We start from the raw sequence: 27,045 nt of genomic DNA, 5'->3' as shown, positions 1-27,045 counted from the left end.
TCAAGATACATTTCAAAATTTTCTCTGACCCATTATTTTATCCCTCCTACATTATAAATGGGCATTTAAAAAACAGAAAAGGTAGCAAAGGTACAATGATATACTTCGACTAATGAGCAAAGACACACAACTTTGCACTGTCTTGCACTAATAAGGAGCAAACCACCTGAATATTTTCACTAAGAAACAGAAAATATGTTTTTGTTTCTTTTGGTAGGCTACAGGTCTAGCTACAGGACCAGGTCACGTCTCAAAAACAAACTCAGTACAAGGCAACATATATTTCTTTTCCTTTTACCTGTTCCGAAATAGCCCGAAAGAGGCAAGAGGCATCCTTGGCAGTCAGCTTTCGAAACAGTCCTAAGCTGCCTAAATATTCATCCATTGATGCCTCACTTAAAGACTTCTGACCGGAGTACTTTTTCCATCCTTTATGCATTGTGCCCAAGGTAGTGAGGGAAGAGAAGGAATAGAACTGTGGCGAGAAGGACAAAGCAGGACGTAGGTAGAAATCCGAAGCAGTGACAAGGGCTTGCTTATGCAGGTATCCAGAAAACAACTCAAAGTCTAGGCATAAGAAGGCAGTTGGAGTCTGCACTACAGAATCTTGGAACTTCTTAGAAGTCAAGTGCTGGGCTTCTTCCGGATAAGTTGGGACCCTGTGAAAAGAAGAGGAAAGGCCAGTGTTCTAAGGAAGTGGGAACTTGAGAAGGAAACATGGGAGGGAGAAGATGCATGGCGGAAGGGTGGGATTAACCAAATCAGTTGAGAAAAGTATGCAGAAGGAAACCGAGTTTGCAGCTTAATTCAGGGCAAATGCTGCACGAGGTTGCAAAGGGAACTACAATAAGACTCAGGTGTGTAGGATGCAACCCGGTCCACATTAAGATCTCTAGCTGAATTTTCAACTAGTCTCTGCCCAAAATTCCCTGCTCCCTTCATAGTTTCAGGGAAATGTGGGGATTAGAATCTGAAATTTAACTACTAAGCTTCTGCATTAAAAGTAACTTTAAAAGAAAAACAGAGAGACACCCCCTACCTGTCCTTCCTCCACAGGGGTAAAGGGCACAGTACAAAGCAACAAAACAATTATCTGGATATTTTAGGTATGGGGTTGAAGTAAATTTAACTCCAGACAATAAAAACTCTGCTTTATCACAGAAACTAAATCTACTAGCTATGCTAGGAAACCCTGATATAATTCTTGATGAGTGCCTCCAACCTATGTATAGCAGTAATAAAAGGGAAAATGCAACATGTTTCTGAAAGATGGAAAAAAAATTTAAATGGAACAGCATGAAAATATTTCCCCCACAAACTTTCTACTTTAATGCATTTAGAATGTTGTGGTAATAATATAAGAGATGTTGGACATTATAGATGTGTTTCAATGTATTATTACTTTCCAGAAAGACCACTCTGGATTCTGAGAAAAGCAAGATATTAAGAGTCAAAGGTAGGACTATTTATTTGTGTTATTTGATTCCACTATCAGGAATCTCATTTTTCTTTAAGTGCCAAAACCCAACTCCTTTCTTGCTTTTCTTAAGTGCTAAAAAATAATTTAGGGGCTGTGTTTATAGCTCAGGGGTACAGTACTTGCCAAGGATGCATGATGCCCTGGGTTCAAACCCCAGCACCTCAAAAACGAACAATTTATTAGGTCAAAAGCCAGAAATATAGCTCAGAGGTAGAGCACATGCCTAGCATGTGGGAGGGCCCTGAGTCCAAGCCCCAGCAAAGCAAAAAAATAAAAAGTCAAATACTAGCTTTGCAGAAGATGAAACATTAAACTAGTTTCAAAATGGTTTTTCTTGTGGATCCAGAAGTGATCAAGACTGCACCCTACAGGAAAACATCAATAACCACTTGTAATTTAGGAATGAAAAACATTAGCACAGTAGAAAAATCAACTAATACCTTGACTTCCCTTAGCATGCCAATTTGAAATTACCTTGTTACATTCTTGAAGAAACCCTAACAAAGGGGAAGTAATGCCTTTTACAAAAGTTCTGAAGCATACTGTTTGAACAATGGATCTTGCTTTAATACCACTAATTTGCCAAGAAAAATGAAGACTTAAAATTAAAAAGCTAAATCCTCTTTTGCACATTTTACAAATAAAGAAAAATACAAATTATTCTTATCTATTGCTTTTTAAACTAAAAATAAGATGTATAAAACTTCAACTAATACAATTCATATACTTCTTTTTCAGGAAGAGAATGGAGGAAGGGAAAACTGGAGAGGGAGAAAGAGAATCAGAAATAAAAGAAAACTGGAAAAAAAGACCAGGAAAATTCAGGAGTAAGATGACAAAGAGAGTTACAAGGAAAAGGGAATAAAATAGCATACATAGGAAGCACTCAAAAGTAGACTCAAACAAATATGATCAACTGATTGTTGACAAAGGTGCAAGGGAAATTCAATACATAGGAGTATTTTCACTAACTAGTACCAGATTAATTGATCATATAAAAAATATGACCCTAGAACTGTACCTCACACCTTATAGATAATTGACTAAAAATGTATCACAGAACTAAATGTAAAATATATCTTTTAAGTGTATCTGAAGGCTAACTGGTTCTCAGGAATGGTGAAAGCAGCAAGGGAAAGGTTGCAAAGATACCTCCCCTATATATACTCTCTTCTATGCTTTGACATTTAAACCAGGTAAGTGCTCAGAATCAATGTGTAACATTAAATTTCTTAAAAAACAATTTTACAAGAAAACACAGGAGACCTCATGTTAGGCAGAGTTCTTAGATACAGCATAAAAGACTGGAATTCATCAAAATTAAAAACATTTGCTTGGCAAATGACACTGTTAGGAGAGTGAGAATACAAGCCCAAAATTGGAAGAAATAATTTGTATATCACAAATCTAAACAAAAAACCTTGTATGAAAAATATATAAAGAATTCCCTGGGCTGGGGTTGTAGCTCAGTGGTAGAGCACTTGCCTAGCACATATGAGGCACTAGGTTCAAACTTTAGCACCACATAAAAATAAATAAAGGTATTGTGTCCATCTATAACTAAAAAAATTTTTAAAAAAAGAATTTCCAAAACTCAACAAGAAAACAATCCAATATTTCAGTGTGCAAGTTACGAATACGTTTCACCAAATATACAGAAAGCGCTAATAAGCATATAAGAAGATGTTTAGCATTATTAGCCATTACAAAAATGCATCTGGACATAATGGTATACACCTGTAATCCCAGTGACTTGGGAGGTTGAGGCAGGAAGACCTCAAGTTCAAAGCCAGCCTCAGCAATTTACCAAGGCCCTAAGCAATCTGGCAAGACCCTGTCTCTAGATAAAATATTAAAAAGAATTGGGGATGTGACTCAGTTGTTAAGGGCCCCTGAGTTCAATCCCCAATGCCAAAAAAAAAAAAAAAGGAAAATGCAAATTAAAATCACAATGAGACATCACTACACCTACTAGGACAGTTATAAGGTAATACAATAACAAATATTAGCAAGGATGTAGAGAAACTGGCCCTATATAGAAGCCAGTTGCAAAAAGCGTATGCATGATTCCAATATGGAAATATGGCCAAAAGGGTCTATCTATAGAGATAAGAGGCAGATTAGCAGGAGAGTGGGGCCGGAGTGGAAATAGGCATTGACTAAAAGATGCACAAAGGCATTTTTTTTAAAGTGATAAAAAAATTTTTTTAAACCAGAGATTGAACCAGAGGGCTTAATCACTGAGCCACATCCACAGTCCCTCTTTTTTTTTTTTTTTTTTTGAGACAAAAAATTGAGACAGGGCCTCACTAAGTTGCTGAGGCTGGCTTCAAACTTGTGATCCTCCTGCCTCAGCCTCCTGAGCCACTGCATCCCCCTACAATGATAAAAATCTTCTAAAACTATGGTGACATTTGCACAAATACTATATTCATTAAAATTAGTGAATTGTACTGTTAAAATGAGTGGATTTTTTAACAGTTTTGGAATGTCACATACCACACAAGTCACCTACTTCAAAAGTGTACAATTCAATGGTTTTTCATATAATCACTTTTGCATCATCCATCACCACAATTTTAGAACATTATTATCCCAAAACGAAACTGCACATTCTATTGTCACCAACATCCAGTCTTCCTATTCCCACCAACCACTAATCTACTTTCTAATGTACAGATTTACCTATTCTGGGCATTTCAAATAAATGTAATCATACAATAGTCTTGTGTGACTAAATTCTTCCACTTAGCATTAACATTTTCAAGGTTCACCCATGTAGTAATGTATGTGTCAGTATTTCTATCCATTGCATAAACAATAATTTATTCACCAGTTAATACAAATTGAGATTGTTGGGGTTGGGGCTGTAGCTCAATGGTAGAGCGCTTGCCTAGCATGTGTGAGGTACTAGGTTCAATCCTTAGCACCGCATAAAAATAAATGAAATAAAGGCATTCTGTTCATCTACAACTACAAAAAAATTTTAAATTGGGAGTGTTTCCACTTTTGGCATTTATGAATATACTCCTGTAAACATTCACATACAAGTTTTTATTTGGACATGCTTTCAAATATCTTGGGTAAGTATCTAGGAGTTGAGTAGCTAGATCATATTAATGGACAGTTCCTTGAGGAACTATCAAGGTTTTCCATAACAGCTGCACCATTTTACATTTTCACTAGTAATGAAATGCGTATGAGCATTCTAACATCTCTACATTCTTACCAACACTTACTGTTATCCTTCTTTTGATTACAGCCATCCTAAGTAGGAGGTAGGTTTTCACTTTGATTTGCATTCCCCCATGGCTAATTATGTTGAACATCTTTTCACTTGCTTATCAATCAATATATACCCATGCACTTTCCCTACTGCTGTGCCTGAGCTCAAACCCAGGGTATACTGCACAACAGGCAAGCACTCTACCACTGAGCTGCATTTCCATATATACTGGCTGATTAGTACATGAAGATATGCTCAATATCATTAGTCATTAGGGAAATGCACATCAAAACCACAGTGTATTTCTACCTCACACCTTCTAGGATGGGTGTATTCAAAAGATAGATAATGGCAAGTATTGGTAAGAATGTAGAGAAGCTGGGTGCAATGGCACAAACCTGTAATCCCAGTGGCTCAGGAAACTGAGGTAGGAGAATCCCGAATTCAAAGCCACACTCAGCAATGTTGAGGCACTAAAAATTCAGTGAGACCCTGTCTCTAAATAAAATACAAAACAGGGCTGGGGACATGGCTCAGTGGTCAAGTGCCCCTGAGTTTAATCCCCAGTACCAAAAAAAAAAAAAAAAAAAAAAGAATATAAAGAACATGAGCTGGGGTTGTAGTTAAGTGGTAGAGTGCTTGCCTAGCATGTGTGAGGCACTAGGTTCCATCCTCAGCACCATATATAAACAAACAAAATAAAGGTATTGTGCCCATCTACAACTAAAAAAAAGTTTTTAAAAAAAATACAAAGAACAATAAATGCTGGCAATGACATGGGGGAAAAGGTACACTTATACATTGTTGATGGGACTACAGATGGGCATAATTACTTTAGAAAGCAGTATGAAGATGACTCAAAAGACTAGAAATGGAGCCACCATATGATCCAGCTATACCATTCCTTGGTCTTTGTCCAAAAGAACTGAAATCAGCATACTATAATGATACATGCATATCAATGTTTATAGCAGCATAATTCACAATCACTAAGTTATGGAACCAGCCTTGGTACTGATCAACAAGCAAATGAATAAAGAAAAGGTGATGTATAGAATCCATTTTTCTATATATAAAATGGAGTTTTACTTGGCCAGAAAGAAGCATGAAATTTTCACTGGTGGTAAATCAACGTCATTGGTGACCATCATGCTAAGTAAAATAAGCCAGATTCAAGAGTGTCAAGGGTCAAAAATTTTCTCTCATATGAAAAGCTGGAGAGAAAAATCTATAATTATAATGCACAAATTAATTTTTTGGGGGGTGCTGGTGATTGAACCCAGGGCCTTGTACATACAAAGCAAGCACTCTACCAATTGAGCTATATATATCCCCAGTCCCACAAATTAACTTTTTAAAAAAGGGAAGCTGTGCTGGTACATACTTGTTATCTCAGCTACTCAGGCTAGGCAGGAGGATTGAAAGTTCAAGGTCAACCTGGGCAAGACCCTGATTCAAAATAAAATGTGCTGGGGATGGAACTCAGTGGTGGAGCACTTGCCAAGCATGTGTGAAGTCATGGGTTGATCCAGTATTGCCAAAAAATAAGAGGAGAAAGATCTCAAATATTCAAATAAATAATCTAATGTGTTATATACATCAAGGAAGTAGAAAAAGAACAAATTAAGTTCAAAGTTAGAAGGAAAAATTCAAGTTCAGAGCAGCAGAAACTTATGAAATTGTAACTAAAAAAAATAGTAGGAAAAAAATTCAATGAAACTAACAGTTTTTTTTTTAAATAAAAAAGATAAGACAACCCTTAGCTAAACTGACTAGGGAAAAAAGACAACTGAAATCAATAAAAGACAGAAGCAAGAGACATTACACTAGATACTACAGAAATACAGAGGATCATAAAAAGCTAGCATGAACAATTTTGTGTCAACAAATTGGAGTCTAGAAGAAATTTCTAGACAACCTACTAAGACTATGTCATGAAAAAATAGAAAATCTGAAGACACCAATAATGTGTAGAGATAGGCTCAGTAATAAAAAGTCTCACATCAAAGAAAAGTCTAGGACCTGATAACTTGTTATATTCTATCATGAGATTTATCCCTGAAATGCAAGTATGATTCAACACATAGAAATCAATAAATATGACAATATAAATACAATATAAATATAAATATAACAATAAAGGATAAAAACTACAACTATCTCAAAATATAAAGAAAAGGTACTTAAAACCGAATACTTCTTCATGCTAAAAACTGAACGGAATAGGTATAAAGATACGTATTTTAACACATAAAGGCCATGAATGACAAATCCATAGCTAAGACCATTCTCAATAATGAAAATCAGCTTAGGAAAAAGTGAAACTGTTTCTATTTGCTGATGACATGATATTATATATAGAAAACCCTAAAGATTCCAATGAAAAACTGTTTAGAACTAGTAATATGATAAAACTGCAGAACATAAAATCAACATAAAAAATTAGTAGCAGGGGCTGAGTTTGTGGCTCAGTGGCAGAGCACTTGCCTAGCATGTGTGAGACACTGGGTTCAATCCTCCACACCACATAAATAAAATAAAGGTATTGGGTCCATCTACAACTAAAAAATAAATTTTAAAACTCAGTAGCATTTCAAATCAAAACAACACTAAGATTTCATCTCACTTCAGTTATAATGGCGGCCAAAATACAAACAATAATAAATGCTGGAGAGGATGTATAGAAAAAGGAATACTCTTACATTGTTGGTGGGACTATAAATACAACCACTATGGAAATCAAAAGACTAGGAATGGAAACACCACATGACCCAGCTATACCACTCCTCAGTATTTATCCTAAATAATTAGTCAGCATACTGTAGCAATACATGCATACCCATGTTTACAGCAACACAATTCACAACAGCCAAACTATGGAGCCAGTGTAGGTGTTTGCCAATGGATAAACAGATAAAGAAAATGTGGTATCTATACCTAATAGTTTTATTCAGCCATAAAGCATAATGAAATTATGTTATTTGCAGGAAAAGGGATGGACCTTACGAACATTATGTTAAACAAAATAAATCAAACTCAAAGTCAAGGGTTGTATATTTTCTCTCATGTGGAAGCTAGAGAGGAAAAAGGAAAAGAAAGATGGTGGAGGATCTCATGAAATCAAAGATAGATCTTCAATACAGGGAAAGGGAAAATACTAAGAAATGATAACAGCCAAATTATATTTTATATTGTGTGCATGTACAAAATATTTAACAATTCCACCACTGTATATCATTATAATGCAATTAAAAATATGGAAAAAAATCAGTAGCATTTTGATAAACTAATAAAGAATTATCCAAAAAAGCAACTAAGACAATCCTATTTACAATAACAAAAACAAAATACTTGTGTGTAAATTCCTTTTCATAGTGCTAGGGATCTGGGGTTGGGGATTTAGCTCAATGGCAGAGTGCTTGCCTTGCACGCGCAAGGCCCTGAAAAAAAAAAAAAAAGGAAAAATATCCATAGTGCTAGGGATCAAACACAATGTCTTGAGAATGCTAGGCAAACATTCTACCACTGAGCTACAATCCAACCTCTACCTATAAATTTAAGTGAAAGATCTTTTGTACTGAAAACTACAAAACACTGCTGAAAGAAACCAAAGATTTAAAAAATACCTGGGTAATGTAGCTGAGTGGTGAGTGCCCCTGGATTCAATTCCAAGTACCGAAAAGAAAAAAAAGAAAAAAAAGAAAAGAGTGACACAGTTCTAAGCAGAACAGTCATTTACCAAGAAACTGAAGAAAACACAAATAAATGGAAAGACATCCTATGTTCAGGAATTGGAAGAAAACTGTAAAAATGTCTGTACTGCCCAAAGTGATCTCCAAATTCAATGCAATTCCTATCAAAATTCCAATGACATTTTATCACAGAAATAGAGAAGACAATCCTTAAATTTGTATAGAACCACAAGACCATGAACAGCCAAAACAATCTTGAACAAAAAGAACAAATCTAGTAACATATTACTTCCTGATTTCAAAACAAAATGATTATAATCAAAACAGCATGCTAGTGGCATAAAATCAGATACACTGACCAATGAAACTGGGTAGAAAGCCCAGAAATGATTCCATACATTTATAGTCAACTGATTTCAACAGAGGTACAAAGAAAAGGGAAAAGGACAGGCTCTTCAAAAAATGGTATTAAGAAAAATGGCTATTCAGATGTATTAGAATAAAAAGGGATACTTATAGCATCTACAAATATCAAATCCAAATGGATTAAATATTTAAATATAAAACTTGAAACTATAAATCTACCAGAAGGAAACAGGAGAAAAGCTCCACGACATTGGTCTGGGCAACATTTTTTAATGACCTTAAAAGCACAGGCAAAGGTAGAAACAGACAGGTATGCATCAAACTAAAAAGGTTTCTGCAAAGCAAAGGAAACAATCAACAAAATGAAGAGACAACCCACAGAAAAGGAGAAAATATCTTGAACCACAAGTCTGATTAGGGGTGACTATCCAAAGTACATAAGGAAATCAAACACTAACAGGAAACAAATAACTATATTTTTTAAATGAGCAAGTGACCTAAACAGGTATTTCTCAAATGAAGGCATACAAATGCTAAAATTACATAAAAAATGCTCAGCATCATTAATCATCAGAAAAATATAAATTAAAAGAGTGATGCCACAATGAAGTATCACTTCACACCTGTTAGAATGACTTTTATCAAAAAGATGAATGATTGGGAGTCTGAGGCAGGAGAATCTCAAGTTCAAAGCCAGAGGCCCAGTCTCATAAAGAAATAAAATAAAAAGGGGCTAGGGATGTGGCTCAGTGGTTAAGCACCCCTAGATTCAATCCCCAGTACGAAAAACAAACAAACAAAAACTACCACCACATAATCCAGTAATCCCATTTCTGGGTATATATATCCAAAGAAAAGGAAATCGGTGCAGAAGGATTATCTGAATGTTCATATTTATTGAAGAATTATTCACAGTAACCAAGATATGAATTCAATCTATATGCCCATCATTAGATGAATGAATTAAGAAATGCTGTATACACACTGGAATACTATTCAGTCTTAAAAAAGAAATCCTGTCATTTGTGATAACATGGATGAACCTGGAGGACATTATGCTATGTGAAATAAGCCAGACAGAAAAACCAATACTACATGATTCATATATGGAATCTGAAAAAGCTGAACTCTAAGTACAGAGTAAAACAATGGTTACCAGAGGCTAGGAGAGGTGGGAGTTTGTAGGAAAATGGCAGCTGATCAAAGGGTACAAAGTTACAGGCAGACAGGACACATATTTTCAGATCTATTGTACAGCAGAGTATTATAGTCAATAATATATATTTTAATATAACTAAGTAAATCTTAAATGTCTCATCATAAAATTATAGGTAAGAGTTGAAATATGTTAATTTAATCACTGACACATGTGTACATGTATTAAACATCATACCATAGAATTGTATATATAAATCTATATAATTATGATCTATTAGAATATCGATTTTTCAAGTCTCCTATGTTGGAAGCCTATAAGTGATATTCAAATTTTTAAAATGAAAATTAAAACCAATTTCAACATACTATTTATAAAACATAATATGATCACTTACAAGAAGCAGGATTCAGATGGCAAAAAAGTGGGATGCAAGACTGTAGAACTAGTTAATATTTTAAACTATTTACATGCATTACCTTAACTTAAAAATTTAAACATTTCATTGTTAGTAAAGAATAGAATTGCATAATAAACTTAAGAAATAAAATTTTACAACCATAACTTATTTTTACAGATAAGCAGGTTTTGAATAACTACAAATTTGTTCAATATTTGCATCTAATCAATAATAGCACCGGAACTAAAACTATAATGTTCTGATGTTTGCACCAATTATTACAAGAATCACACTTAACAGAAAAAAAATGTGAACAAGGGCTCAAGGTGGTTATGGACAGATTATATTTTGAAACTCGATACAACAGGATTTTATTTTAAAAAGACCTGTGGGAAAATGTTACATTTCATCTTGTATATATATAATAGAAAGCAATTTTCAGGGTGTTTAATATTATTCTTTGAAACCTCTATCGCACTTGTAATCCCAACTGGCCATTTTCCACAGCAAGCTACTTCGATCCTGTATATCTCAAGTGGAGGGCTTTTTAAAACATATTGCCTCTCTTCCAGAAGTTCTAATTCAGCAGATCTGGCATGGATCCCAATAATTTACATTTCTAACAAGTTTCTAGAGGATGCTAATGCTGTTGGTCTGGGAATGCACTTTGAGAACCACTGCTCTAGAACTGATACATCCCACAATTCGTTAATAACTGCTCCTAAAAATAAAGCTTCAAAGACAAAATTTCAATAAATAGTGCATACCATAATCCTATCTTTGAGATTCAAAATTTCCATGAACAATATTAATGGCTCTAAGGAATGCTTAGAGTAACATTCTGAGCTGGCCTTTCCCAAGTTTTCCTCCATAGATCACTTATTAAATTTCAAAGTTTGAGAAATGTTGCTTTAGACATTTTCTGTGATCTAAACCTAAGGTTATGGAATAATTACAAAAGATACTTCAAGTTCAGCGTTTAGCACTTAAGCATCTAATTAATAATTGCTATTAGCTGCCATCCGACAAAGCAATTTGCTAAATTATCCTTTTGTCAAAAAATTCTTCTGTCAGAGAAAATTAATATATCTGACCAATCATGATAAAGGGGTACTTTAATTTTATTACTACTTTTTATATTACAATTAAGCTAGAAAATGTGACTTATGGTTTAATTTCTCTAGAACTGTTTATTTCTTCTTTCAATGATCAAATAGGGAAACTCTTTGTAGTACAACACATGAATACTAATGGTTTTAACTCCAAAGTAACATTCCAAGTCTCAACTGAGGTATATACCCAGAAATATTATCTGTGATGTACAAGCTATAGGTGTAACAAATCCTAATGAAAAGGCAATTTTAAAACTTAGTCCTAAATAATTTATTTCTAGTATTTTAATACCCAATAACATGGGGTAAACTGAGGAAAACAACCCTGTAGAACCTCTTACAATTCATTACTGAAATGGCAATGGTAAACATATTTTTAAACATTTTTTAACACCCTTTACGTACTGCATGGTGGCACATGCCTGTGATCCCAGCAAATGGGAAGCTGGGACAGTTCCAAGGCCAGCCTCGGCATCTTAGCTAGACCCTGTCTTAAAAAAGGACTAGGGATGTAAGTCAGTGGTAAGAGTACCTCAGATTGAATTCCCGATATAAAACAAACAAAAAATCAGCACCCTTCGGTTGGGGTTGTAGCTCAGTGGTAGAGTGCTTGCCTAGCATGTGTGAGGCACCAGGTTTGACTCTCAGCACCGCATATAAAGAAATGAATAAAATAAAGGTCCTTCAATAACTAAAAATATATATAAAACTAATTTTTTAAAAAAAATCAGTACCCTTGAACTACAGCTTGTCACTTTTCATGGTGGACTTTCAAACAGTAAAGGAGGATTTGAAGGAAGGGAACACTAAAACATAGCCTCACAGTCCTGCTCAGCAAATACCCTTCTCAAGTTTTAGGGAGAAAATAAAGATAAAAATAAGAATGGATTTCCTAGCACAGGGATCCCTGTTCAGAAATGCAAAACAGACCACTTGCATTCATTCCCTTCTCTTCCCCATTTTCACCTGAAGCATTAAAATAAAGATTTGAAAAAAAAAAAAAAGGGAAAACAATACTTTAGTTAAAAATATATAACACTGATACTGAAACATTGAGGGTTGGTTTCTGTTTGACTTAAGATCGGTCCACAGGGGTTTGGAGGCAGGGAGGAATACAGATTAGAACCTTTTCTTTGAAGCATTTGGAAAGACCCATTCAGTTAAATTTCTGTATAAATCTAAATTTTCTAACTATAACCCCAACTAGTTACTGAACATAAATTCTACAATGGATTATAATGAAGACCCTGCTTTCTGTATCATTTAGGATTACTTACTTTGAGTTCTTGGAAAACATCTCTAAGCCTAGTACTACTTCTTAAAACAAAAAACAAGAGAAAACTTTTTAACTTTCAAACATATCACACACTGATGTCTTAGAAATTACCTACAAGGGAAGTTAGTTTTATTAATTCTCAAGTGGGAAAACTGAGATACAGAAAATTTCTTAGACACAGGATTTAGTAATGTTTTTCACTTATAAATTTGGAGAATGTATTAGCTACCCACTTCACGCTGGCAGTGGAAAATAACCAGTATGTTATCCTGTACAAAAGTAGAAATGAACAATGAAAAAGATGCAACATACACCTTCTGACAGATGTTATTCCAACAATGACGGAGTTCAGAAAACAAGTACTTACAGAAGCACACTTGACAGTAAATAAGTAAATACAATGCTTCAAGGGTCACCTTCGCAAAAGAGTCTAACATATATCCTAAAATAATTACTATGAATAAAACATATTCCATTTAATCCTTCTTACCAACTAGAAACAGCGCTATAAAGACATTATGGGATATAGACAGTGAGTTAATAGTCGATATATTCCATTTAATCCTTCTTACCAACCAGAAATAGTGCTACACAAGACATGGGATACAGTGAGGTAATAGTTGAGACTATTAATTTCAAAATATGCCACTTGGTATGTTTTAAACGAGAAATTTGTGGCTCGTGTTACATTACATTATAGAAACTGGAAATTACTAAACATGGATGTATTTAATTGGAAGAGTTTAATTATAAAGGAGTTTGGCAGCTACTACCAAAACACTATCAACAATGCCTAAGGAATAATATCACTGAAGTTGGCTTCAGTCTGGGGATTTTTAACCTGGTTCCTGCAATTTTCCTAAATTACAAAGTTATATATTAGTACAGAGAGAAAAGTGGTATATAAGTACAGAGAGAAGCAACGGTTGTATTTTAAAGGGTTTCTCAATCAAATAAAATGTAAAAACCACTGCCTCAGAAAATAAAACTACAGCGGCCAAGAAAAAACTCACATCCAAAGATGTGAGTGTGTAAATCAAAATAATTTTGGCAAGGCTGTGGTAAAAATTTATGAAAATAAAAATCTAGACAAGAAAGACTGAGTCTATCTATCTATACATACATATTGGCATAATAATGCCCTTCAAAACGTTTTTCAAAACTCATTATCAGTGTTGAAAAGCATATATTTTGCATTCCTGTTTGAAGTTTTTGTCTACTTTTTGCTTACCCACTTACAAAATTCTAAGGATTAAAAGAATATAAACATCACTCTAGAATATTCATGTAGGGAATTAACAATTTAAAAATTACATATCATTTAGTGGTATTCTAAATCTTTCTCCACATAATCTCTTTCTGGAAAACACTAGCTACTAATCTTTATATACTTGATTTTTAAATGTTTTGCCATAAATCCCCAATAAGTACTATTATTTGATAAATTCCATCAGAATAATTCACAGGATCAACAAATGATATTTAGAATGCTATTCCTAGGTCCTGTGAACTTCACAATACATTGTGATGGTCACATCTTCTGAACAAGAGAGAGATACTTAAGAGTCAAGTCAATAGGAAATAAATGTTAGATGACTGTTCCCTAGAACCAATATCAAATCCTACTTTATATCAGAAAAGAGTACTAAATTACAGAAGTACATTCAACATTAATGGAGCCTAGTCTATTTCAGGACAAGGACTCGAGAATGTGTAAGACATAGTTCCTCCCCAACTAGACTATTTAAAAGCTCCTCCAGAGCAGGAATCATGTATTGAATCCAACTGACACAGAAGTAGATTCACAATATGTATTTATATTAAAAGACTAAATATACAAATAAATAAATGAGCTTGAGATATTTAGGAAGTAAAACAATGTTGGATAAATTAGCTACAAAAGGGTGAAAGTTTGAGTTACAGCCTGGAGGACTGACTAAACAGGGTACTACTAATGAAGATAAGGATCTCAGAAACATGAAAAGGAGAAATAAGACTTTAGTTTGGAGTACGTTATGTTTCAAGTGCTTACAGAATTAACAAACAGGAAACTGGAAACCATTCAAGAACCCTAATCAAAGTTGGAAGATATATATAGAAGACGCAACAGTAGTAGAGACTCTAGAAGTGGTGAAAATGCCAAGAAAAAAACTACGAAGCAAAGAGGATCAAAAAAAGAACATAAAACCACAAACATTTAAGGAAAAAAAAAAAACTTGCCATCACATAAACTAGGAAAAGTTTCTCTATAAATAGTCAGCAGTGTGCTATAAAGTAGCAATGTAAAAACTCGAATAGGTCACATATGTATCTGTAGCCAACACACAATCTGAGTTTTCTGGGAAGAGTCATCTGAATTCAAATATTTTGTCCCAAATATTGTCTTCATTTATCCCCACAAATGAAGGAAATATACCAGAATGCAGTCCTTCAATTATAATTTCCAGACCTCCTTCTATCTCTTACACATTTAAATGGCATGAAACGCCTGAGCTCAATTTCCTCATTTGCAAAATGGGGCAATATCAACTATTTCATAGTGTTACTGGAAACACTAAATGAGTTCGTAAGTATTAAGTGTTCTGAATAGTGCCCGATATGTACTAAGTACTCAGAAAGTGTTAACTGTTAAATTCATTCCCTACTCCCAATGTAAAATATGGTACAATTTTATAGAACAAAAACTGATCACCACATGGCTATCATAATCACCCATTCCAAATCTTTCCAAAAATAAATTCCATACAATCTGTCCACACACCTTTCAAACTGTATGTAGACTCAGTCATCTCTGCAAATTAACATTATAAAATAAATGGGATTGTTTACACCATAATAAAAGGCAAAACAATCTATATTACTGCATCATTTCTGACTTTAGTCACAATCTTTTTACATTATCCTTTCTATGAGATTTACCTTTAAAAGCATACACAGTAGAGCTCTGACTGGTCTCAAGTCAAAACACCTGACAGTACTTTCAGATAGTGATTCTTACAGAACCCTATATCAAGTTCATTGGGATCCTTTCAGATCCTTCCTCACAATTACAAATGTCATTATCTAAAATTCCTAATTCCCAAGGTCATCCAAAACATTACATCACTTCATCTTCTCCATCACCATAAACTTTCTATTACCTTTCACCTCTAAACCTATCCATGGTATGAATTTCCCAATAAACTCTTTGTTTCCTTATCCCCGGAAATATAAATACCTCTCAGAAAACTGCTAAATTAACTGCATTCCACTTTTTCACTGACTCTTAAGAACCTGAATCTATCACGTAGTGAAAAGGAACTTTGAGGAATACGGCAAATAGAATTTTTTTTCCCAAAACAAATATGATGTAAACTCGGAAATTTATCATATGCCTGTTTCCTCATTTGCAGTTAATGGAGATGGAATTTTTTTCTGTCTCCAATCATCTTAAAGTTTTAATTCAATCTAGCATCAATCCTATAAAGACGACTTTGGTAGATTCCAAAAACTCAAGAATCACAGGTTGCTGAGTTCCTAAACAAACAAAGAACTTCTGGAAATAAACCTTCCTCAAAGGGAATGAAACTAAATAATGAGCAAACTATAAACAAAAAGCTTAAAACATGTTATGGTATAGTAGAAAGAGCACAGGACAGGGTCAAGGAACTGCTACTAGGCAAATGAATCTCTGACCTCTTGTCTCAACTGAGAAACCATGGGAATGAACTAGATAATCTTGAGGATTCCTACCAAATTAGGATTCTAAAGCATCCTTTGATTTAAACCCCACAACATAAAATTCCACAAAAGTGTAGTCAGAGATGTTACTGCACACAATGGACAGCACTGGCTTATGCCTCTATTAAATGAAATAATGGAATCTAGATTGTCCATTACTGCAGGAAAGGAGAAGAGATTTGGGGGCCCAATGTTTCTTTGGTTGTCTGATACTTGAGCAGACACTTTCATTCCTGATTCTCTACAGTTAGTACTTCCTGCCATAAAATAACCGTACGACTGAGTGACCAACATAAGCTTTATGCCAACAACTTTTTCTTGAACAAGAAAAACATCAAGAGGGCCCAGAAAACAGTAAGATTCAGTCCCTGTATTTGAATAAGACCTTTTCTAAAACATTATACATTAATATACAATTATGGTGCTGTGAATTCTCAACTATATATATGTGGATTACTCACTTTTTAGATTATTCTCAGCAATATTTTAATTGAAGCTGGCTTCCTCCTGCTACCCAGAGTACTTCTCAGCCACCACCTTCTACCATCAGTAAGATTTTATTAGCCAAAGAAAAATAATCAAGAAAATAAATCTACAAAAAACATTATTAATGCATCCCAAGTAAAATGCTTGGAACTTTGAACATTTTGTCAGAGTAATTTAACAGGAATGTCTGTATATTGAATGTTTTGTTTTCAGGGGTAAACTATCTGATCTATCAGAGAATTATGGGAACTTAGGAATGATCTAATGTATCTTAAAAGACCTCAAGACCACTTTCTCAAATCAGAAAAGAATTTCACAATATACCTATCTCGAGTTCTAATATGAATTTTAAAACCATATATTTAAGTCATTATATTAGGATCATTTACTATTCATTTGTAAAACTAATTTTATAAGCACATAAATTGTTCACATCTATATTATAGTAAAATTTTAGTTACCACTCTGAGAGGGTATCCTTAAAAATTAACAGTAAATCCTACTAAGTTTTTTTATTCTTCTCGATTCTTTAAAACTTTGACATTGGACAAGATGATTTTACCACATTTTAGAGGGGAATAAAGTGAATACATCCATTTTACTCTATTCATCACAATAAATGTAGTTTCTCCAAGCACAATAAGTAACTTAATCATCTTTTTAAGGCAATTATTGAGCTTTATATTTCACAGAGGACAACCCAGAATTTTTTGTTTCCTTATATTATGAAGCGAAAGATGCTGATTTTCTTGCAAAAAAAAATTGTGACTTGTTACTGTTTCAGTTTTTACTCAAAGGAACACCAAACTATATTTATGGTTTTTGTCAGTTTCCAAATTTCATTCATTTTTTTTAACCACAATTCCAAATGCATTTGAGATTGTAGGACAAAAACCTGTGAATACTCACTATATAACAAAGACTAGGGAAATCTAAATTGCAATTAGGATTTGAACCCAAATGCAATGTTCACACCACAAAATTTCCTATATATTCTATAAATGTAGGAAGTTTATTAATTTATATTAGTCTGTAAATGTTTTATGTATTTAATTTGACTTATTCACATTCCACAGGTTGGATTTATGGGTGTTTTTATGTTTTTAAAGTGCTGAAAGTTTAATGTTTATTTTTGTAATCCAACAACTTTATCCAAAAATGCAGAAAATTTTTCTGGCTGGCCAGGAGGATAACATTTCAGTGTTGATAAGTCCATTGACTGTAACAGCCCCGGAAGCGTGCTAAAACAAAAGAAGAAAAACATTAGGTAACGGGAGAAAATTCCGTAATTCATCTGCTGCCCACTTGATGACTGAATCTAACTTCCAAGGACACAACAATCCTCAAACTGTACATGTGAATCTAAACTTCCAAGAATATGCCTCTTAAACTGTTCATGTAAAACTTAATGTACTTTAATAGGTATACATACTAAGATTATTATCATAATACAAAGAATAGTACAAAATGTCAGTACAAATTCAATAGATACTTTCTCTCTTAGGTCAACCGAAATATTTCAGAACTGTTACATCATGAAAAATGCGTTCACATAGGTTTGTAATACTTCTTAGGATTGTGGTAATGTAAAATGAAATAAACAATATATGGAAACAGAATAAATGATACCAAAAGTAATAGCTGCCAGACAAAAAGTTAAGCTAGACCATGCATGAAGATTGTGATACAACATTTTTTACAGGCAATTTACTATCGTTAATATATAATTAAGCAATATACAATCACCATGCATGTTGGCAATAAGGATCTGAACAACAACATACAACTATTACCTCAGAAATGTATGTTTATCAGCCACCTAAAAAACAAACACACCACCACCCAGCCTAGGTTTGGAGAAGTATTCTTAATGCTTTCATGTTTGGGAATTTCCTGAAATTAATATAAGACAGACTTCTAAAATTTTATAATAGAAGACTTGTATAGTTTCCTTCTCAATCTGAGTAAAATGTCAGGATGTGTTCATGAAATCAGTGCTTTTCCTTTTATAATGTACCAACATAAAATCAAAGCTGATTTAACATTTTCAATGAAAATACTCATTAAAAGCATCTAAGAACACTGACTTGCATAAACCAGTTAGGAAGATGAAAATTTATTTCCCTTTAAAAAAATAATTCTAACCCATGTATGATGTGTCAAAATGCATTCTAGTCATGTTTAACTAATTAGAATTAAAAAGGGGGGGAATATAAGGGCTGGGGAAAACATGCTAATCCAAAAACAATGATGCTAATCCCTAACAATATCCAATACCCAAGGAAAAACTGTGCCCATTATCTGAGGCATACATAATTTTAATCATCTAGCTTGTCTTCTCATAGGCTTCTATATTACAAAGCCTGTCTATTTTGCTGTCAATACCATGCTGTTTTTGATACTATTGCTCTGTGGTATAGTTTAAGGTCTGGTATTGAGATACCTCTTGCTTCACTCTTCCTGCTAAGGAATGCTTTGGCTATTCTGGGTGTCTTAAGGTTCTTCTAAATGAATTTCATAATTGCTTTCTCTATTTCTATGAGGTACATCATTGGGATTTTAATTGGAATTGCATTGAATCTGCATAGCGCTTTTGTAGTATGGCTGTTTGGACAATATTAATTCTGCCTACCCAAGAACATGGGAGATCTTTCCATCTTCTAAGGTTTTCTTTAATTTCTTTCTTTAGTGTTCTGTAGTTTTCATTGTAGAGGTCTTTCACCTCTTTTGTTAGATTGATTCCCACATATATTTTTTTGGGGGGGAGGCTATTGTGAATGGGGTAGTTTTCCTAATCTCTTTCAGAGGATTCATCACTTATGAACAGAAATAAATAGACTTATGAGTGTTGATTTTATATCCTGCTACTTTGCTGCATTCATTTATTAGTTCTAGCAGTTTTCTGGCTCTCTGACGTCATCCCTCCTCCCCATCATTAAAGGTGTGATAACAACAACAATTTTACTCCTAAAACAATCAATGAATCTGTCTCCTCCCAATGAGAGCAGGAATCTTTCATTTTGTTCACTGATATATATACCAGCTGCCTAGAAAAATGCCTGACACATAATAGGTGCTCAATGAACATTTAATGAATGGATTTAAGTATTCACTGAGTGCCTAACATACAGAAACAGGAAAATTAAAAGGTTTTTATGTTCTAGCTAATTTCTTCTAGAGTTCTTTATTTTAAAACCAACATCAATTTACTATAAAAATATAATATACTATAAAAGATATTTTAATACTTCCAATTAGGCTAGGTTTGAAAGTCAAACAATTGAGAATTACTGACCTGGCCCTTTAGCAAGCTTCTAGTGTCAAGGAAGAACTAACAGAAAACAAATCAGCAATTTTCTTCATCCTTCTATTTGATGTTTGTTGGGAGAAATCCTAGTTCTTGGCTCACAGCAGTTAATGTCTCAAGTGTGTAAACTTGCAGAGAGGAGCATTCCATTTCTCCTACCTAGGAAAGTAAACAACTGCCCCAAGTTGACCTAGTGTTACCAAGGGAACCTGTATAGGGGCCTGGCGGTCTGATCCCCCATGGCACACTGTGATTGGGCAAGAAACTTATAAAATGTGTACCTATTCCCGCAATAAACAAGTTGGCAGGCTGCTCACCACAAGCCTGCTTCTACCCAACTCCTGGAGTCTGGGGGTCTTGACTCCATGGCCCTTACCTGCACCTGAGCTAGCCTGGCACCCCTACAGATGTTGATCATTTATTATTGAATTCTAATATACTTCTACCCAACTCCTGGAGTCTGGGGGTCTTGACTCCATGGCCCTTCCCTGCCCCTGAGCTAGCCTGGCACCCCTACAGATGTTGATCAGTTCTTATTGAATTCTAATATACTTCTAGAAAATAATACTTCTCACCATAAAGTAATTCCTCTGCTTAAAAGTTCCAATAGTTTCTCACTAAACATAGAATAGAATCAGAACTCTTACATAAACTTTCCCCTCCCAGCATCATACTACTCTCTCCCTTGTTCACTATATTCCTGCCACACTAACCTTCCCTGTTTCTCAAGCACAGCAGTCTCTCAAGTTCCTAACTTAGGGCTTTTGCAATTGCTGTTCCTTGATGTCTATAGCTTCCCATGCCTGGCTCATCCCTGTACTCAGGTATCACCTCAAATGTCATGTACTTTATCAAGTCTTATCTGAGGATTCTACCTAATTAGTCTTTGGCCCAACTATGGCATCACCCTGTCTTACTTCCCAGGTAGCGTATTTCATCATGTGAAATTCCACCACTAGAATTTAAGTACCATGAGAGCATGAACTTTTATCTGTTTATCACTGTATCCCCAGCATTTAAAACAGTGCCCATTACATATTAGATGCAACTGAATAAATAAACAAGTACTTTTAATTTAGGGATTCCAGTGAACTGAGTAAAGTCAAAATCTTAACTGAAATAAGCAAATGTCTTCCCTAAATGCTGAAAATTTAAATAATGAACTAAAAATTAGATTCGCAAAAACTTACACACCAATATGAGCACATACTCATACATTCTCAAATATTTACATGCAAAGAAATGGCCACAGATACAGAAGAAAATACAACACAGACCAAAGTCAAAGGGAGAAACAAATGAGAGGGTTTTATAGGTAAGAAAATCAAAGTTTGTTTGGTAAGTGTGAGAAGGTAAGAGGCAAGAGAGAGAGATGGGTTAAGTAAGAACAGCTAAGGAAAGTATTAGGTAAGAGATAAAATAATTAGCCCCTAGTATACCTGCAGGTGCAATAGAAAAGATGCCCCTCTTTGTGTAGCTGCCTTGCCAATTCCAGTTGATGGTTGTTCATTAACTTTTCATTTATAACTACCACAAGTGGCTTGCCTTTTTCCAGAGTCTCCAAACAGCTTCCTGCACCTACAAAAATAAAATTTGTTAATATGATTTTTAAAAAGTCAAGGTGCTCTACCAAGCTTTGTGGTTTAGAACTCAAGCTGAATAACTTAAACTGACAGGTCATTAAACCAGACCTTTCAATTATATCTTAAAAATGACAAACACATATTTAACAGTTACTGTTATAAACCTGAATTTTAAAAATACATTTTATTGGGTCAGGGGGAGAATGAAGGAGCTTTGGATGGTGTAGAGGAAAATGGAGTGGGAGGGAGTGGGGGACAGAAAGACAGTAGAATGAGACAGTATTACCCTATGTATATGTATGGTTACAGGAATGGTGTGAATCTACATTGTGCACAACCATAGAAATGAAAAGTTGTACACCATTTGTGTACAATGAATCAAAATGCAGTATGCAGTCTATAAAAATAAAAAATTTAATAAAAAATAAATATTAAAAAATTAAAATACATTTTATTACTGCTGATGATAGTATGGCCTGATTTATTGCTATTACCTGCTCTCTAGCTGTACATCCTGGAGTGGCCTTGAATCCAAGTAGGATTCAAGTTCAACACACTGCATGTGAAACTATACAGCAGACCCTCTGTACCTTCAGGTTCTGCATACTTAGACTTGATTAATAGAAGAACATGTAGACTTAATAATTACTCCCTTAAATATAGCCTATCAACTACTTATATGACTTTTACATTGTGTTAGGCATTATAAGTAATCTAAAGGAAGACCTAAGGTTTATGGGAGGATGCACACAAGTTACATGTAATAGGTCATTTTATATAAGGGACATGAGCATTCCAGATTTTGGTATCCTCAGGAGTCCTGGAACCAATCAATGGTGGACACCAAGGGATAACTGTACTTCACTTCTATTTAACCACAAGCAGTAAAAGAAAGCCTAAAATAGTGACAGGCAGCAATAAAGAAAAACTCTGAGTACCATTTACCTGTGAAGTGCCATCCCCAAGACAGTCAAGGCTAGACCTCTATGAATATGTATATATACAGTATCAGGAATTCAACTTTTTAAAACTGATTTTTGTTTTTTGTTATACATGACAATATGCTATGACATAATTATAAAAGCATGAAATATAAGTTGCTCTAATTCTGTCCCTAGTATTTCCCCTTCCCCTCCCTTCCTTCCACCTCCTGTTTCATTCCATTTTTCTTTTTAATTGGTGTCTTGTGCATGTACATAATGGTGAGACTCACTGTGATATATTCATATATGTACATAGGAAAGTTAGGTAAGATTCAACCCACTGACTTTCCTTATCCCATCTCTCCTCCCCTCCTTTCATTCCCCTTTGTCTACTCCTCTGATCTTCTATTTTTAAACACTTCCCCCCCTTATTTTGGATAGCTCTGGTGTATCAGAGAAAACATTTAACTTTTGACTTTTGGGGACTGGCTTATTTCACTCAGCATGATAGTCTCCAGTTCCACTTACCCGCAAATGCCACAAAGTCATTTTTATTTATAACTAATACTCCACTGTGTATACATACATTTTCTTTATCCATTTATCTGTTGAAGGGCACTTAAGGAGGTTCCATAGCTTAGCTATTGTGAATTGTGCTGCTATAAACATTGATGTGGCTGAATCACTGTAGAATGCTGATTTTTAATCCCCTTGGATATAAACCAAGGAGCGGGATACTTGGGTCATATGGTGGTTCCATTCCTAGTTTTTTGAGGAATCTCTACACTGCTTTCCAGAGTGGTTATACTAATTATAGTCCCACCAACAATGTATGATTGTACCTCTTTCCCCACATCCTCACTAACATTGTTACTTGTATTCTTGATAATTGCCACTCTGACTGGAATGAGATGGAACCTCAGTATACTTTTAATTTGCATTTCTCTTTTGTTGACCATTCATATTTCTTCTTTTTAAGTATCTGTTTAGCTCTTTTGCCCATTTATTGATTGGGTTGTTTTTCTAGTATTAAGTTTTTTGAGGTATTTCTATATCCTGGATATTAATGCTCTAAGGAGATGGTGGCAAAGAGAACAATTCAACTTTGAAATCTAAAATCATCTATATGTGAGTGAATAAATGTGCATGGGATATAGGTATATCTTATGCCAGGGCACTAGTTAAGAACAGACACCAAGCCAGGTGCGGTGGCACACACTTGTATTGTCAGAGACTCAAGAGGCTCAGATAGGAGGATCACAAATTGGAGGCCAGCTTCAGCAATTTAGCAAGGCCCTAAGCAAAGTAGGGAGACAGAGTGTCAAAAGAAAAAGAAAAAAAAAGAAAAAGATCCTGAGCCATGCCAAAAATTGTCAGCTATTATGCAATGCATTTTTAATTACCTATATGTCAGTAATGTCTATTTCTAATGACTTTCCTCTTCTCAAACTAGACTTTTTAAAACCAACCTTCTGGGCTGGGGAGATAGCTCAGTTGGTACAAGGCCCTGGGTTCAATCCCCAGCACCGCAAAATAAATAAATAAATAAAAATAAATACAAAATAAAAAAAAAACAACCTTCCTCACAGCAGTCAAAACTATATTGCTACCCAAAAGCAATTCTCTTAAAGGTACTGGAAGGCTCATTAATGATATCAAGATGGTTCTCTAAAGACCTGAAAATGACTTACACAAAGTGGTTGTTAGAGTACTTTTTGTTGTTATATTGTGTGCATTTACAAATCTGTAACAACAAATCCCACCATCATATACAACTATAATGTAGTAATAAAAATGTTGGGAAAAAAGAATATTTTAACTGCATTTCACACTCAATAAAAATGAAAAAAATTTTTTTCAAAGCCAATTTCTCCAATACCAATCCAACCAATGAGCAGGCTGAACACTCCCTCAGATCTAAGCCCTAGTACTAATTTTAGGTTGATAATTCATAGCACATGTCAATGGATAAATTATTTTGCCCCTTTGTGCTTAGGAATTTTTACTGTAAAATTGTACTACAGTGACCAATTTCCCATCCTTTTTGCACCCAGAAACACTATACTCTCTGCGCTGAAGTTTTCAATTATTGTAATCAAGTAATTATATCCAACAGGGCTATGGTGAATTTATTTTGTGTAACAATTCATTTAGTGGTTTTAACTTTGCCAGGAAAATGTTCACATCAGTTACTTAATGACGGTTTACCAAAGACTGAATCCTGAGATTCTAAGACACTTTACCTGCGTGACTAATAACAAGATCTGCTTTCTGCAGGTCTTCTTTCAAGGACTCCTTGTACCTGTAAACATCCAGAGTAAATGACTCAGTACTGAACGGTTCCGGTACCACCGTTCCTCTACCGATTTGGAGGATAAGTCGGTTGTAACCAAGGCTCTTGATGATCTAAAACAGGAAATAAGAAAACGCGGGCCTTTTAAATTGGCTACTGTAAGAGCAGTAACAACAACAATTCCTGAGGTCGGTGTTCAGACCCGCTCCCGCGTTGCCGAACAGCCCGCCTGTGGCCAGCTCTCCCCGTCCTGAGACCAACAAGGAACCTCAGTCGCTCTAATAAATCTAACTGCCAGCTCACCGAGCTGGTCCCGATAAATACGAACGGGAAAACTTTGAAAAAGGCACCAAACTAGGGGGTCCAAGGAACAGTCAGGTTCTGCCTCACTGCTTGGGCAGTGAGGACACCGAGTCAAGAGAAGACGCGCAACGGACACGCCGCGTGGCCAGGGACGCGGTCCCGGAGGACTCGGTGAGCGGGACGAGGGCCGCTCAACCGGGAAGCCCGCACGCTGCCGCCGACCACCGGACCCACAGGCGGCCGGGAAACCGGAGGCAGGCGGACTCCGGGTTCCCGGGGCGACGAGAGCCTCAGTTCCAAGAGGCACAGCCGTTGGGAAGCGTGGCAGAGGCGACCCAAAGGGGGAAAGCTGGGGAAAGGAGACGGAGCGGAGGAAGAGCGGCAGGGGAAGGCGGTGGGAGAGAGGAAACCGCAGACCCAGGACGCCGAGGTGCTGGAGAGGTGGGGGAGGGCCCAGAAGGACACTGGGAGGAGCCAGCAAAGGGGCGGAGGCACCTGAGGTAAAGCTGCGGAGGTTTCTTTCCAAACGTTTCGGTCAGGCAAGGTTACGAAGGCTAGTAGTAAAGCTAAAGGCGGCTAGCGACAAGCGAAGCGAGGCCAGGCGAGGCGAAGCGAGGCGAGCCGAGTCCCCGCCGGCCCGCCTCCCCGACTCACTTGTAAGCTGTCGTGCGCCGACACACAAGCAATGAGGTCGTCAAAGCTGGTGGTCCCTACGGTAACAAACAGACACTTCATCGCGCGGGTTCGAAATCCCGAATCGCAAAGGCCGGATGTGACGTAGCAGAGCCACGCGGCCGCAGCATTCTTTGCAAATGGCGGAAGTCCGTAAAGGCCTCCCGTAGGCAGTTAGACTGGAGCGATGTCACCAGGGGGGTGGAGCCAAAGACTTAACGGTCTACGTGCCAGTCTCGGTTCTAAACTGTTGACATGTAGGATCACCAGACCCTCACCATAATTTGAGAAATTGCCGAGTGTAATTTATTCTTTCAAAAAAATGGAAGTTGAGAAAAATCCAAACACTCTGTTCTTAAGCATGGAGTTGGCATCCTTGTTTGGGAACCACAAATGGGATTATCTGGCAATGAAACTTTGGTCAATATGGTTACAGTGAATGTGCACTTTTGCTCTCGCCTACCCTTTCCATTCAGGGAAAAGGGAGAAAGGCACTTCAGCTTTTCTAGGCAAATATTACCATATCTTTAAAATGTACTTTTAAAAGACATAAATCGGAGGGCTAGGACAGTGGCACACCTGTGATCCCAGCTAATACAGAGGCTGAGGCAGAAGGATCACATGTTAGAGGCCTGTCTCCCGCAATTTAATTTAAAAAAATTAAAACGACTTGGGGTACAGCTCAGTGGTAAAGTGCCCCTGGGTTCAACCTAAGTAAATAAAAGACAAACCCAGCGTGGTGGTGCACTCTTGTAATCTCAACTACTGGGGAAACTGAAGCAGGAGGGTGGCAAGTTCAAGTAACCTGGGAAAATTAGCACTACTCTATCTCAAAATAAAATACAGAAAAGGGGCCAGGGTCTGGCTTGGGGGGGGGGCTCTGTACCCCAGTGGTAGAGTACTTGCTGCCCAAGACTCTGGGTTCAATCCCTAGCATGCCTACCCCCCCAAACAAATCATAAATCCCTTTGGTTCCAATTTTAATGTATGTGCTACTGAAACAAGCACTAAAAAAAAATACATCTCTTACTAAATTTCCTTTGGCTCAGG

General features: G+C 35.8%; 1 protein-coding gene across 9 annotated transcripts in view; it reads right to left on the bottom strand.

Annotated features, from left to right (window-relative positions):
* Alg13 (ALG13 UDP-N-acetylglucosaminyltransferase subunit) overlaps nucleotides 1–26,110 on the bottom strand; it is a 71,284-nt gene extending 45,174 nt beyond the window's left edge. For 6 of the 9 annotated variants that reach the window (XM_047535602.1, XM_047535603.1, XM_047535605.1 and 3 more), the window contains exons 1-4: nucleotides 25,978–26,110; nucleotides 24,971–25,133; nucleotides 21,661–21,799; nucleotides 299–659 (exon numbers count right to left, since the gene is read on the bottom strand). In XM_047535602.1, coding sequence (XP_047391558.1) covers nucleotides 299–659; nucleotides 21,661–21,799; nucleotides 24,971–25,133; nucleotides 25,978–26,058 — 744 coding nt within the window. In that variant the 5' untranslated portion in view covers nucleotides 26,059–26,110. Of the gene's footprint in view, nucleotides 1–298; nucleotides 660–16,889; nucleotides 18,156–21,660; nucleotides 21,800–24,970; nucleotides 25,134–25,977 lie in introns of those variants that run through there. The other 3 variants (XR_007106371.1, XM_047535606.1, XM_047535608.1) reach the window with 3 other exon arrangements.
* Nucleotides 26,111–27,045: the final 935 nt, after the last annotated feature.

Source organism: Sciurus carolinensis, chromosome X, assembly GCF_902686445.1.
Source record: "Sciurus carolinensis chromosome X, mSciCar1.2, whole genome shotgun sequence".
Classification (NCBI taxonomy): Eukaryota; Metazoa; Chordata; class Mammalia; order Rodentia; family Sciuridae; genus Sciurus; species Sciurus carolinensis.
Note: the sequence above shows the minus strand (reverse complement) of the source record. Positions and strands in the feature narration are given on the sequence as shown.